General features: G+C 46.8%; 4 protein-coding genes across 4 annotated transcripts; 2 read left to right on the top strand and 2 right to left on the bottom strand.

Annotated features, from left to right (window-relative positions):
* The first annotated feature begins 347 nt into the window (after window positions 1-347).
* On the top strand, window positions 348-4,366 carry LOC125986141 (delta-type opioid receptor). The gene is made up of 3 exons (XM_049749593.2): window positions 348-839; window positions 2,327-2,679; window positions 2,809-4,366. Exons 1-3 carry the CDS (start codon window positions 493-495, stop codon window positions 3,345-3,347), a joined length of 1,239 nt encoding a protein of 412 aa, XP_049605550.1. The 5' UTR covers window positions 348-492; the 3' UTR covers window positions 3,348-4,366.
* chmp5b (charged multivesicular body protein 5b) lies at window positions 4,230-6,713 on the top strand. The gene is made up of 8 exons (XM_049749599.2): window positions 4,230-4,378; window positions 5,190-5,294; window positions 5,365-5,411; window positions 5,493-5,586; window positions 5,654-5,725; window positions 5,799-5,907; window positions 6,317-6,429; window positions 6,509-6,713. The coding sequence occupies exons 1-8, from the start codon at window positions 4,310-4,312 to the stop codon at window positions 6,557-6,559; spliced, it is 660 nt and encodes a 219-aa protein (XP_049605556.1). The 5' UTR covers window positions 4,230-4,309; the 3' UTR covers window positions 6,560-6,713.
* Window positions 6,700-10,205, bottom strand: fastkd3 (FAST kinase domains 3). Its single transcript, XM_049749576.2, has 9 exons — window positions 9,901-10,205; window positions 9,042-9,374; window positions 8,669-8,923; window positions 7,733-8,579; window positions 7,544-7,629; window positions 7,301-7,475; window positions 7,170-7,236; window positions 6,992-7,106; window positions 6,700-6,914 (listed from the first exon to the last, which is right to left on the bottom strand). The coding sequence occupies exons 2-9, from the start codon at window positions 9,348-9,350 to the stop codon at window positions 6,816-6,818; spliced, it is 1,953 nt and encodes a 650-aa protein (XP_049605533.1). The 5' UTR covers window positions 9,351-9,374; window positions 9,901-10,205; the 3' UTR covers window positions 6,700-6,815.
* Window positions 10,206-10,355: 150 nt separating this feature from the next.
* On the bottom strand, window positions 10,356-12,789 carry myl12.1 (myosin, light chain 12, genome duplicate 1). The gene is made up of 4 exons (XM_049749600.1): window positions 12,631-12,789; window positions 11,249-11,449; window positions 10,833-10,994; window positions 10,356-10,742 (listed from the first exon to the last, which is right to left on the bottom strand). Exons 2-4 carry the CDS (start codon window positions 11,430-11,432, stop codon window positions 10,570-10,572), a joined length of 519 nt encoding a protein of 172 aa, XP_049605557.1. The 5' UTR covers window positions 11,433-11,449; window positions 12,631-12,789; the 3' UTR covers window positions 10,356-10,569.
* Between the last annotated feature and the right edge of the window lie 986 nt (window positions 12,790-13,775).

Genomic DNA, 13,775 nt, shown 5'->3' with positions numbered 1-13,775 from the left:
CATTTTACATCGAGAAGCGCCCATTAAAAGGAAAGAAAAGAAAAAAACACACTCAGCACTCCAAGAAGACAACATTTTGACCAACATGGAAATACAGGTGTTAAGGAGGCCGACATGTTCATCAAAATAACGAGGTTTTGTTCCCAGAATTGATATGACTGGAAGCACCTGTAACATTTTGCAGAGTTTAAATTTACATTAATATTGAAAATAAAAAACTTTACTAAAATAATGTTTCATACTAATGCAAGTCAAGCTGTGACGTCATCACTGACAAAAAAGTAAAAAAAGTACACACTGGCTGGCAGACGTGTCAGGGCAGGGGGGGGGGGGGATGGCCCGTTCTCTGGTTATCATCACAATTATCCTCTTCTGCAATCATTTACATGCGCACGCAGTAGAAGTCTTGCGAAGAAGAGGATGTTTTAGTTTTCTCGCAGTGGCCGTCATGAGCGAGTGTATTTATAAAAACGCGCGTCGTTCACGCGCCACATGTTGACGCGCGCGCGCGAACAGTGTGCAGCGCGCGGGTACGCGCCCTCCGCCCCTCTTTCCAAAGTTTGCTGCAAACAGCAAGTGGAAGCGTGTGCACCTTTTGCAATGATGGAAAGCGCTGGTCCGGCCGAGACGTTTCGGGAGCGTTTGCAGGAAGACGCGTCAAGCGCCGCCGCGAGCGGCAACGCTTCAGCGTGGAGTCGGAATGGCAGCGTGGGTGACCAGGACTGGGAGCTGGACCAAGACGCCTTGTCGCCCGTCATACCCATCATCACCGCCGTCTACTCGCTCGTCTTCGTGGTGGGATTGCTGGGCAACTGCCTGGTCATGTATGTCATCGTCCGGTAAGGAGCCACAAAAAAGAAAAAAAAAAGAAAAAAAGAAAGCAGCTGTCTGTCTGTCTGCCTGTCTCCAAGAATTAGCGTGGAGCTCAAATGGGGACAATGTCATGATACGCGTCGGGGTGTAATAATAAATACTAATGAGCAACAACAACAATAATAATAAGTTCTGTCACTTGCATGTGAGACTGAATCCAAAACAAGCTTGGCGGCCTTGATTCCACGACTCGGCGTACCTAATCAAGTGAGCGTAAGCGGTTTCCTTCGAGCCGGAGGTGTGGAGTTTCACTTTCACCGTGTCATTAATTCCACATATGCGTGACATGCTGCAATCGATTGCTCGAGTTGATATGTGCCCCCGACGGCCCACAAGCTCACTTTATGAATCCCATCGCCCGCGTCCCTCGAGAAGTGGCCCCACCGAAGCAATAACAGCGCTTCCATAAATCACAGCCTCCCAGCAGACTGGTCAACGTGATATTAATTATAGCTCCGAGGGGCCACATTGGCTCTTTATTTACGACACACAGAGGCGGCAAATCCACCCTGATGTTCCGGTTGAAAAAAAAAAAAAAGATGCAGCAGATAGCGAGCGGGTGGCATCAAATCAAAAAGTGACGCCCGGCTGGCCGCAGCAGTGGCTTCATAAGCGCTCGAAGAGAAGCGCTCTATTCAAACGAGCGCACGATGGCGAGCGCCTTCCAATCGATACCTTTATATTAAACATTGATTCCTCGACGCTTTGTATTAGAAAGGTGTCACGCTGGCCCTGATTGCTGACATTGTCCCGCTTCTGGCGAGCCTTTATTTTATTACATTGGATTGAACCAATCAAGCTGGACTATTAGCGCTGTCAACTGTACAGGGCTTGGTTTGGGTCAACACTTAAGTGGAAAGAGACGTCGCACTGCTGTGACTGCTGCTAAATTTAAAAAAAGGCCAGTTAGCAAACACAAGCACTGATTCAAGTTAGCCAACTCCTGGTAAACTTAACAGACTCCACCAAGTGTTCCAAATGTGTGAATACAACACAGCGGTGAGCTGAATCAAATGTGCTTGGGCCAACTATTTTATTGATGACTCGGCTGCTGCTTTTGGTCGCACTAATTAAACAAAAGCCGCCTGGAGCCTGCAAGACGTTGAGATCAATAATGTAACCATAGCGTTACGCTATTAAGCTGAATAATATAGTTTGGCTTCATGAAAAAGTAAAGGTAATTTTGAAGTCCGGTTTGTTCTCTGTGTTCCCGCAAAAGGCGGGGCACTCAACAGTAAAACAAGACAAAAGGGAAAAAAAAAGTAAGCGACTGCGGTCCGATGAGAAAAAAAGTAATTACTTAGTGCGATTACGCTTCCCTCATTTAATGAAGTGGAGAAACGGGCCTCGTCCGATGCATAACAATGAAGCCCGGAAACACGAAGCGAGCTGCTGTTTGATTCATGCCGCCGAGCTCGCTCAGGGCGCTTTGCAACTTTCCGTGTCGTCTCAGGTACACCAAGATGAAAACGGCCACCAACATCTACATCTTCAACCTGGCCCTGGCCGACGCCCTGGTCACCACCACCATGCCCTTCCAGAGCACCGACTACCTGCTCAACACGTGGCCCTTCGGCCAGGTGCTGTGCAAGGTCTTCATCGCCATCGACTACTACAACATGTTCACCAGCATCTTCACGCTCACCATGATGAGCGTGGACCGCTACGTGGCCGTGTGCCACCCGGTCAAGGCGCTGGACTTCCGGACCCCAGTTAAGGCCAAGGTCATCAACGTGTGCATCTGGATCCTGTCCTCGGCCGCCGGCATTCCCGCTTTTATCCTGGGCGGTACCCAGACAAACCTCGGTGAGCTCTCAGACACATTTCCGAGTTTGGGCGCTAGTCCGGGAATTGAATCCTAGCCTGATCCAGTTGGTAGTCCAGGTTATTGATTGCTTCATGTTTTGGGTCCATTTGTGCTGTTGTCCCTTGCAGGCATCACCGAGTGCACCTTACAGTTCCCCGAGCCGTACGTGTACTGGGACACGGTCATGAAAATGTGTGTGTTTGTCTTCGCCTTCGTGGTGCCGGTTCTCATCATCACCGTGTGCTACTCCCTGATGCTCCTCCGCCTCAAGAGCGTGCGCATGCTGTCCGGCTCACGGGTGAAGGACCGCAACCTGCGGCGCATCACCCGGCTGGTGGTGGTGGTGGTGGCCGTCTTCGTGGTGTGCTGGACCCCCATCCACATCTTTATTCTGGTTAAGGCGCTGGCCAGCGTGCCCGAGACCACCGCCATCATGGCCGCCTACTTCTTTTGTGTGGCGCTGGGCTACACCAACAGTAGCCTCAATCCCATCCTCTACGCCTTCCTGGATGAAAACTTTAAGCGCTGCTTCAAGGACTTCTGCGTCTCAGCTAGGCTAAGGCAGCAGAAGGCATCCAGGAGCAGGAAGGCGGCAGCAGCACCGGAGGCCGTGGGCGAGGCCGCCGTGCCCCTCCGCAACCCGGATGAGAACAGTAAGGCCACATGACTAGCACTGGAACTGTCTTCGTTTTCCCACATGGGAAAAGAGGACTCTCGGGACTTGGGTCTCACTCACGTCACCACAACCATGTAGACACGGACATGGTGGCCTGACGGACATCGTTTGGAGAGGTGGCAAAGGAGGATTTGAGTTGTTGGACTCACTTTCAATACAGCAGATTGAGACAGACAGGACTATTTTGGGGACGAGACGAATGGTGACCTTTAAGAAGAGGAACCCGGAGAGCATGTTGGAATAGAAATTTGACAGAAGGCTTTTTGTCATCCACTAGGAGGATTTGACAGAGAATAATCCCGCCACGTGTGACATAATAATCCCATTGAAATGTTCAAATATGACAAAGCCTGCATATTACCAATCCATATGTAACGGTAACGTGATTGTGATTTGTTTGAGATAGAATAGAATATATAGTTCTTGTAGCATGTCACGCTTATTCCATCGGCGGCCTAAATGCATGATCGGCACTTTTGTTGTAAATGAGTGTGAATGTTTCACTGCTATTTTTAAGATTTCTGACAACAAAAATAACTTCAGAGACTTCATCCCAAGAAATTTAGGTTATTTTGGGCTATGTCTGTCATTTTACCATCATCCTACTTATGTTTGTTCACCCGTAGCTGTACATTGGCTTTGTTTGTATAACACATTAAATAAAGTTTAAAGAAGACAAAGGAAAAAAATATTTTTCATATATGCAAATAGTGCCTGTCTGCCAATTAACGCCTCGTAAAATCTGCCTATCTCTAAAAATGAGTCAGTAGCGTCTCTTGGTGGCCAAAAGCGTTTATTACAAGTGATAAATCTAAATCTTCCACGGGCGTGGTATTGGTGACATAGTCAAATGACGTCATTGTCGACACTTCCGGGTGTTTCGAGGGTGGTAGAATAGACAGACGGCGAAAAAACATACGCTCAGCACAAGTTTGTTTGTTTTTTTCATTAAAATGAATCGTATTTTTGGTAAGGGGAAACCCAAGGGTCCGCCACCGAACCTTACGGACTGCATCGGAACCGTAAGTACATTTTTCAACATTCTTTTTTTTTTTCCCCCCTACCTCCAAGTAAACAAAGACCAGCCCTGCCGGAGAGGCCAATTTAGTTGGGCCTAACAATTGACGAGTTTTCTCGGGAGTCGGAAAGAAAAACGTGCCTGTTTAAACTTGTAGTGTTGCCTCCAAATTAATTTTGAACCAAATTATTAATATTGACGCGTGACGGTGTTGATGTCATGTCACGGGTTAAAAACAACATTTAAGCCGTGATTCATCGCCAATTGTCTCGTTCAAAATATTTTGAATGCCATAAATAAAAAGCCGCGATAAAAACTATTTAGTTTTTGGTGAGATAGAGCGGACCGGTATGAACCGGTTCTACAGGTTTGCAGGTGACTTGAGAGGAAGAGATTATTTATAGCCAGCAGTGTACATACATTTAGATATGAAACTATATAAAAAAGAAATATTTATTGCAGTAAACGATGTTAGCACAACATTGCGCGTTTGTAAGCGTTTGTCTGTGCTGATTTGCTGCATATTTTATAGCATCTTTGCGCTCGTTCGCCTACGGTTGTTTTAGACTTCCAAGTGTCGTATAGAAAAAGTTGAAATAATGGAATCAAGGAAACCTTTTGAGCTGCCTATTTCTGAAAATATGTCTGAGTGAGCCGTAGAGTTTTACCTAATTGTGACGTCAGTGCGGCCAATTGACATTCCACGCTCATTCATTACTAGTTTTGTAAATGCAGATTGGTTCCGTCAGATTTGCTGGCAAAGAACAGCTTTTGTTTGGTTGTAAAATGGAAAATACGCTTTGTGACTTGAAAAGGTGGATTCCCGTTCGGAGTCTGTGGATAAGAAAATTGCCAGACTGGATGCCGAGCTTGTCAAGTACAAGGAACAGATGAAGAAGATGCGAGACGGACCATCAAAGGTGAAACAGCAAACACGATCCAATGTCTGTTTTGTTTACTGACCACGTTCTTCTGTGCTCTTGCCATTAGAACATGGTCAAACAAAAGGCCATGAGGATCCTGAAGCAGAAGCGAATGCAAGTGTCCTTTTTGCTACTTTGAAATTTTATTTTGTTTTTCCCCCAACTTTAGTCCAACTAGAATTGTTGCCGTTGCAGGTACGAGGGCCAGCGAGACAACCTCATGCAGCAGTCGTTTAACATGGAACAAGCCAACTACACCATTCAAACCCTCCAAGACACTAAAACCACAGTAAGCTCACTTGACGCCTAAAATGTGAAGTGCTTTGAATGTTTACTGACGTGTGTTTTTTCTTAAGGTGGATGCCATGAAGGGCGGCCTGAAAGACATGAAGAAAGCGTACAAGCAAGTCAAACTCGATCAAATCGAGGTACTTTTACATTTTGTTTCCCCTCCCACCAATAACAACGAGCACAAGCTAAGCTTTTCATTTCCCGTCTAAGAACATTCAAGATCAGCTGGAGGACATGATGGAAGACGCCAACGAGATCCAAGAGACGCTGAGCCGCAGCTACGGAACTCCCGAGATTGACGAGGACGACTTGGAGGCGGGTCGGTTGCAAAAAACTTTCATTTTGAACATTGTTTTGCTGCATTGTTTGATATCTGTTGGATTCATTTGATTTTTCTCCCCAAATTAATATTTCAGTTTATTTGTTAAAATTGTGTTATTTAAACATTATGATTCACTTTGCAGTTAAATTGTACTTCTTTGTACATACTTAACATTTTTTAATTTTTTAGTGCTGAAATGTTAAACTAGTGTTTTCAAATTATTATTATTTTTTTTATAACTGCGCTTAATTTGTAGAATAAATTTATAGAACAAAGTAAAAGTGCTCACCCTGTGAAGATGGGCCGAGGTGAGACAGGGGGAAGGTTAGGGCGTGCTGTTGCTTGATGTGGTGGCGAGTCCATTCCGATGCGAGGGCGCCGTTCACGATCTTTGTGCGGTCGGCAGAGCTGAACGCCCTGGGAGACGAGTTCCTGATGGACGAGGACAGCTCCTACTTGGACGAGGCGTCTACGGCGCCGGCCATCCCCGAAGGCCTGCCTGGCTCCAAATCTATCAGGGTAGCCTATCATAAAGATTCCAACTCTTGCTGTTCTCTCCGCTGCTCCCATTCATACCACTTGCTTTCTGTTCTTACAGGAAGGCGTCTTGGTGGACGAGTTTGGCCTTCCTCAAATTCCCGCCACATAAACAGACGATTGTGTCTTACCCCTCCCTTCTATTTATCCGAGTGACACTCCTTGCCTTAGACTAACCAAAATGATCAAATTGCTTTCTCATTCATCTTAATGATTGTTCTATTAATCGAAGGTGGAACTCACAATAAATGGTATTTTTCAAACAACGCTGCATATAACGCAACGCGTGTCATGTTTATTGGGTATTTTGTTTTCCTTCCCCTCATCCTTTCTAGTTACAAAGCTCAAATAACATTTGGAGTCATAAATCACCAAATGAGTCTGTAGCTGTGAGGGAAGATTTTCTGGTGGAGGTAATTGCTGATGGTGGCCTTGCTGCGCAGTTGCTTAAATTCATAGAAGGGGATCTGTAGCGTAGAAGCACGGCGTCAATAAAGGAACCATCGCATTTTCATTCTGAAAAAGCAGTGGGAAAGAAGCACACCTGGACAACTTGGTATCCCAGCAGCTGGAGGTGGCGCTGCTTGATGCTCTCGCTACCGAGGAGCCGTCTGGCGTTGGTGCTGAAGCGCTGCTCGCCGTCAATGCACAGCGCTATCCTGAGGAAAAGAGTGTGGATTTCAGACAGGCCCTTATTTGTTCGAGGTGGGGGCTTTACGCACCGTTTGAAAACGTCCTGATGGCTGGCAGGGAGCACGTATCCTTCCTCGTCCAGCTTGATCTCCACGTCTGCATACACAATGGCGCATCAAGGCATGTCACAGCATTGGTCCGGCACCTAACGCTGCCTTACCCAGTGTGTAGCAGTAAGGTGTCAAAACTTTAGAGGCAAAGTAGGAGCGTGCGCCAAAGAGCTTCACCAGGCCCGACTTGACCGAGTTGTCCATCTGCGGGTCCACCGCCGTCTCCAGGGAGCGTCCCGGCATCAGGAAGGACTTGACGCGGTACTTGGGGAGCAGACGAGGGCCCTGAGAAGATGGTATAATATTGAGTAATATCGACAAGTGAGATGAAATGACATATCAAACCCGTTTACCTCATAAAAGGGACACTCCAATTTGACGGTCATGTAGAGTTGAGTCAGCTGCGCCAGGACAAAATGGTCCATCCCGTTCTTTTCCTCTGAAACACGACAAACGGCATCAGATATTTTTTGGGCCACCATAACATTTCTCTTCCCTTGAACAGGGAAACTTGAGGAGTGGCTGTTTGGTGTGTCCCTCACCTTGCAGCTGCTGCAGGAAGAAGCTGCTGAAGACCTTGGAAACAAAGTTGACGGGAAACCTCTCCACCAGGATGCACGAGTGCAGAAGGCTCAGCAGAGTGCGGGGCTGAAACTGTGAGAATCGCGTGCGCAGGATGCTCTCCACCTTTCTGAAGAGCTCGCCGGCGTTGGGCGGAAGGTAGGCCAGCTTCCCGAACGGCGCAATCTGCCGCGCTATCTGCCCCGTGCTGTAGCCGTCCGCTCGGTACACGAAGCTCTCGGCCACGGCGTCCAGCACAGCCGGCGACAGGATGTTCCTGCGGCTCAAGAACTGCGTAGCCTTGGTAAGCGTCTCCGGGTGGCACGTGAAGGCGGAGGCGGACACGCGACGCTCCAGCGCCTCCATCAGGTAGTGGTCGCTATGTCCAAAGTGCATGAGGGCGGCGAGGACGGCTGCCAGCTGCTCGTCAGAGAAGTGGGGCAGGTGGCGCACGGCCCGTTTGCACAACTGGATCACCAGCGGCGTGGCCTGGGTTTGGTCCAGGTCCTTCAGGGCGCCGAGCAGCCCGCTGACAGCCACCTCATCCATGAAAGGCACCACCGTCACGGCGTGGGCGTGCATGGCATTCAGGAGGTCCCTGTATTTGCCACCGAGTGCCGCGCCACTTTGCAGAAGCTGGTACACCGCCACAAGTTCGTCTAAGCTCCACCGTGAGGGTGCCGCCTTCTGGATTTGTGCCATGACCTCCGCCAGCATGGCGCCCCCGGAGCCCTCTACGGCCAGCGCCGCCCGGCCCAGCGTGCAAAGCTGGCTCACGCTTAGGTCACCGCCCTCCAGCCTCTCCTGGCTCTCCGACAACAGACGCACCTAAAGGTGCAAAGGAGAGGCATTTAGACCCAAACTTCAACTTTGAAAGCTCTTGTTCGATCCCCGTTTCCAACTTTGTAAATAGTTACCATCAGAGTGCTCCAGGGGTCGATGTAGAGACGCGTGCACGCCAGAAGAGCCGACATCAAAGCGGAATCGGACAAAAGGCGCGAGTCGCACTCAAGCTGCAGGCACAGTGCTCGAACGGTGTGGTCTTCCAGCACCGAGGGGTCACGCAGGCAGGGGTTCTCGCCCTCCTCCCGCTCCAGGTCAGCCAGGCGGTGCAGTGCGGCGGCCGCCGCGCCATCTGACACTGCCGTCGATGAGCGCAGCACCTTGAAAACCTTCACAGAAGAACAAAATGGCAATCGGGTCAAATGTGAATTTAACGTAATTGCTCATTTAGGATACTTAATTATGAAATGTGAATTGTATGTAGTTAGATCTGCCGACATCAAACACCTGGGATGAAGACGAGCAGTCGTTCAAACGCTTGTGGAAGTCGCGTTCGTCTTTGTCGACGGGACCGTGTCGCTGGGTCAGACGGAACCGGGGTGCAGAGTCCCCGAGCGTTCCCACGAACGACGGGTCCCGGACGACGGCGGTCAGGCTCCTGGTGCCTCGCGATGGTTGGAGCCGGCGGCAGCCGCCTGTGAGGATGCAACGCCCCGCCGACGCGTTTAGGCAGGCCACGCACACGGGCCAGACTGCCGGGAAGACGGAACCGAGATGAACTCCTACTGAAAGTCTTTGGACTAGTTTCAATGCCATGACCTCAGTCCCAATGTCATCACGCTAGAACACACAAAGAACAATCCAAAGTAAGATAAAACAAGTGGGATGAAGTTAAACCAATAAATCCACGCCAGCACTTTAAAACGCACCTTTTAAGCACGTTTATGAACACAAACCACTTCCAAGCAAAAAACGTATGGAAAATATTGTGCAGATTTCTCAGTTCTAGAATAATTGGAACAGTTGGTTGGTTACTCATGATCCAAATGAAGTTCCTCTACCTCAAGTCACTTTTTATATTATTTCCTAGGCGAAGGCATTACTATGATTCGTAGTCTCGCTGTAATTGGAATCGGTGCACGGCGCATAGCGACCATGAATATACGTTAAATTAAAAAACAAAACTCCCAGGGACCCAAAAAGTTTGCGAACCGCTGTCCTGAGCAACCTTCAGGTTCGCTAATAGCAATTTAGCAGCTAGCCTGGCGGCGTCAAGGAAAAGTGGCAAACTCCTAGTGGATGTAAAGCACTTTATGACAAAAAAGGTTTCGGAACAATAAATGTTTACTAGCAGCCCAATACATACCTAGGCTCTCCTGTCGCTGGGGACAAAAGGAGAAGACGAGGTGAACCCGGCTGAATTCGTCTCGTAACGTGGTTCCGTAACAGTGCTTGACGCATTCACGGGATGTTCGTTTTTCTGACAATTGCGCTGGTTTCCGGTAGCTACATGGCAGTCGGTCGCCAAAATAAAAATGTACCCAAATGTAACCATTTCAAATCCCATCACGCATTAAATAAATTGAGGCAGCTAAATTGAGGTTTTTAAAAACGTAAATAGTAAACGAGTCTTCCCTCAGTACTCCGAACGCACCTTCTCGTTAGACACGTTTCACCGGTAGAGGGCGATAAATGAGATTTAAACAGATGTTTTAAGGTTCGTCGTAAATCAAGGTCTCCCATCTTTGAAAACAAAAAAACAAACTGGTAGGATGTATAGTTTGTCATTTACACTTAATGGAAACACACGGCAGAAAAAAACAACATATAGAAAGCTTTATTTGAAAACTTTATATTATAAAATGCAAAAACAAGTCAGCTCCAACCCAATGGCACATCCGACACAGCAGAGAATTATTGCTTCGGCGTGCTTGACATAACACGGTTTATTACAGAAGAGTTGAGATTGCCAGTACAGCGGTCATAACCGACACAAAGTGGAAGAAGAATCCACTGGCTTTGTTTTGCTTTGGCTTTAATCATCCTTATCCTTGGCACCGTGCTTGAGGATGCGCGTAAACTCCACATAGTTGAAGTTGCTCTTCTTGTCGATGGGCGCCTCGCGAAACAGCTCGTCCACCTCGTCGTCTGTGAAGCGGTCGCCCATTGTCGTGAGCAGCTCCCTGAGGTAATCTTCCGGGATGAAACCTGAAGGAACCACCGCCGGGATTTCAGTTTTTGTCCACTAAGACCTAGAAATAATTTATGAGCTTGTTTTTACGGTTCCTTTTCTGGTACCTGTTCCTTCTTCATCAAAGCAGGCAAAGGCGTTCCTGATGACGTCCTCAGGGTCCGTGCCGTTTAGCTTCTCTCCAAACATGGTGAGGAACATGGTGAAGTTGATGGGGCCGGGAGCCTCGGTCATCATGGCATCCAGGTAGTCGTCCGTGGGATTCTTCCCTGCGAGGCATCAGAAGACAGCACTTATTTGCCAGACGGAGACAAACAGCGGCTCTTTCAACCGGTTTTCAAAGAGCTGTGGCTTGATAACCGGCGAAGACTAAACAGGATATTTATTTTTAATCGCAAAATTAGGAGATAAGTGGCCAGTGACAAATGAAGTCTGAAAAGCAGATTTGATTTTAAAAATGATGCACTGCACTTTTTTTTTTTTTTAAACATTTGCCGTACCGATGAGAGATGCGAGCACTCACCAAGTGAGGCGAGCATGTCGTGGAGGTCCTCCTTGTCCACGAAGCCATCACGATTCTGGTCGATCATGTTGAAGGCCTCCTTGAACTCCTGGATCTGCGACTGGTCGAACATGGCGAAGACATTGGAGGTGGCGCGCTGGGGGCGCTTCTTGGTGGTCTTTCCCTTTGCCCGTTTGCTCGCCATCTTGACGCTTTGGATCCCTGCGCCACAAATTCAAAAGTGACACACTGAAAAACGTCACACGCTACCGATCGGCATGGCTGACACACCGCCAAGCACCGTCGCCGGGACGGCACGCCTCGTTCCGAACGGCATTCTCGACTGAGCTATAAATGGAAGTCTTGGCCATCTTTCCAGATGGCTGTCTCAAAATGGGAGTAAAGTTAACGATGTGCGCACGGATGCCCTTATGAGGCCGCGTCTCCAATGTGGACGTTCAACATTCCGAGGCGCTCGTGGAAAAACTGGGAAATATGTGGAATGAGCTGCAACAGGCTCAGACAGGACCAGACAGCGCTCTCATCCAACTTCAATACAGTAGTTTAGGATTCAATACAACAATGTTAAACACCAGAAACCACTATAATGAAAGCTGTACAATTAGGATGACAAACAAAATCACACTCGAGACCCAAACTTGCTAAGAATTCTTTGAGTGAGAGAGCTTGACGTTGTGAATATCTTCAATGTGTGCAATATCAAAAACAGCAGTGTGGAAAATATTTTTAGTCATCAATTAATCATTTTTTATGTTAAATGACTTGATCTTCCATCTCAAACAATCAGCGTAATGTTGGTCATTGCGTTCCAATTTAAAAAGTAGATGTTTGCTAAAGTCTTCTCTTGATCAAACTGACGTCAAGTGCCCGTTCTTTTGATGGCGAAAGCAGGTGAACCTTTGGTCGAGGGTTCGGCAACGATAACACACTTTACATATAACAGGTAGTTTGGCGATATTACACGCTTGGTAAGCATGAAACAAATTAAACTTTCTCTCTCTCAACGCGTCATTTGTTGAAAATAGGAAGTCGATTAACAAGCCAAATGGAATGCGGCCTGGGAGCCACACAAACAATACGACGATACTAAAAACTCAGAGAAATTAACTCTCATGAATACTTCTCTCTTTGTAATGTACACGCGTTTAAAGGCAACCACTTCGTCTAACATGTCGTGTAATTTGCTCATGTTGTCGAAACAAACAAACCAAGAAACAGGCGTCGCGATGAGCTAACGGCAGGCAAGCTAGCTGGCTAATAGTCCCATTTTTATGTTTTTAAGCATCACTCCCACTTCGAATGGCACTTGCTTTCCATTACTTTCTCCGTAAGAATATGAACTAGCAGATAATGGAGTAATAGCAAATAAGTTGCGTATTTACCTGACAAGAAGAAAATCGGTGTCAACTAAACTCAACGGCGTAGATCTTCTCGCAACCACCGCCCTTAACTTCCTGGCTTGTCAATCTGGCCGAGGCCAACTGCCAAATAAAATAGGGGTGTCTCTTGTATTGATGAAAATGTTACAGGAGTTATGACAACACAAAACATTCAAGATCAAACAAATTCACATAAACTATCAAATATACAGAAATACGTATAACGTGGACAAAGTTATACACGTTTTGACGAGAAATGTTGATTGTTTGACACCTAATCATCCCACGTGAGCAAATGTAACAATCCCAAACGCTCCACTACGTTCGTTGACGTTCCTGGATATGCCCAAAGATGGCAAAAGAAATCAGATCCGCCATGTTATGAACTCAAGGTCCATTAAATGTTTGGGAAAAAGAACATGCAAATGCAACTAAATTATAATTGTCCTTTATCGGTTATACTTTTTAAAAACTACTCACTCAATATTTTTTAATTATTTTAGTAGCTAACTGTTTTGACCATGTATGTTGGCATGGCGTAATAATAACATGGACAAAATGCTGATAGAACGGATAATAATAGATGTTGAATGGAAAACAGACAACAGTTGGCACGGCAGTCATTGCGGCCGAGGGAGGATTACTCGTCCAGGAATTCAACAGGAGCATGAGTCAAGCAGTGGAAATGTGAAGCATTTTGTAATCCGTTGCAGTCTGGTTGCTCTTTAGTGTTATAAATTTCACGTTTTGTTTCAACTTCCAGAAAATAGTTACTTATTTGATATTTGAAAACTATCAATTGTTTTGATCGTTGTTTTGTTTGTTTGTTACTTTGTCGGCATCTGGCGGCCAATAGATAGAATTGCAACAATGCGCTCAAGCAGGTTGGAATTTTTCAACTTTCTAGGAGAAAAGTGATACATTTGACTCATTCTCTGCACCAGATGGGGAAACAAATCCTTCAGAACACCATTTATTAAAATGTATTATTTATTAGTTGAGTCACACTTATTGTATTCGTGAATTTGATGTAATTTAATGTTATTTCCTGAGGCCTGCTGACATCAGTGATCGCAAAAGACAGTGAAACATGAGCTTTGGTGGCTTCAAGAGACTAGAAGAGAGTAACAATGATGAGTAACAATAGG

This window comes from Syngnathus scovelli, chromosome 18 (assembly GCF_024217435.2).
Source record: "Syngnathus scovelli strain Florida chromosome 18, RoL_Ssco_1.2, whole genome shotgun sequence".
Lineage (NCBI taxonomy): Eukaryota > Metazoa > Chordata > Actinopteri > Syngnathiformes > Syngnathidae > Syngnathus > Syngnathus scovelli.
The sequence above is the reverse complement of the archived record's forward strand: the minus strand, read 5'-3'. Positions and strand labels throughout refer to the sequence as shown.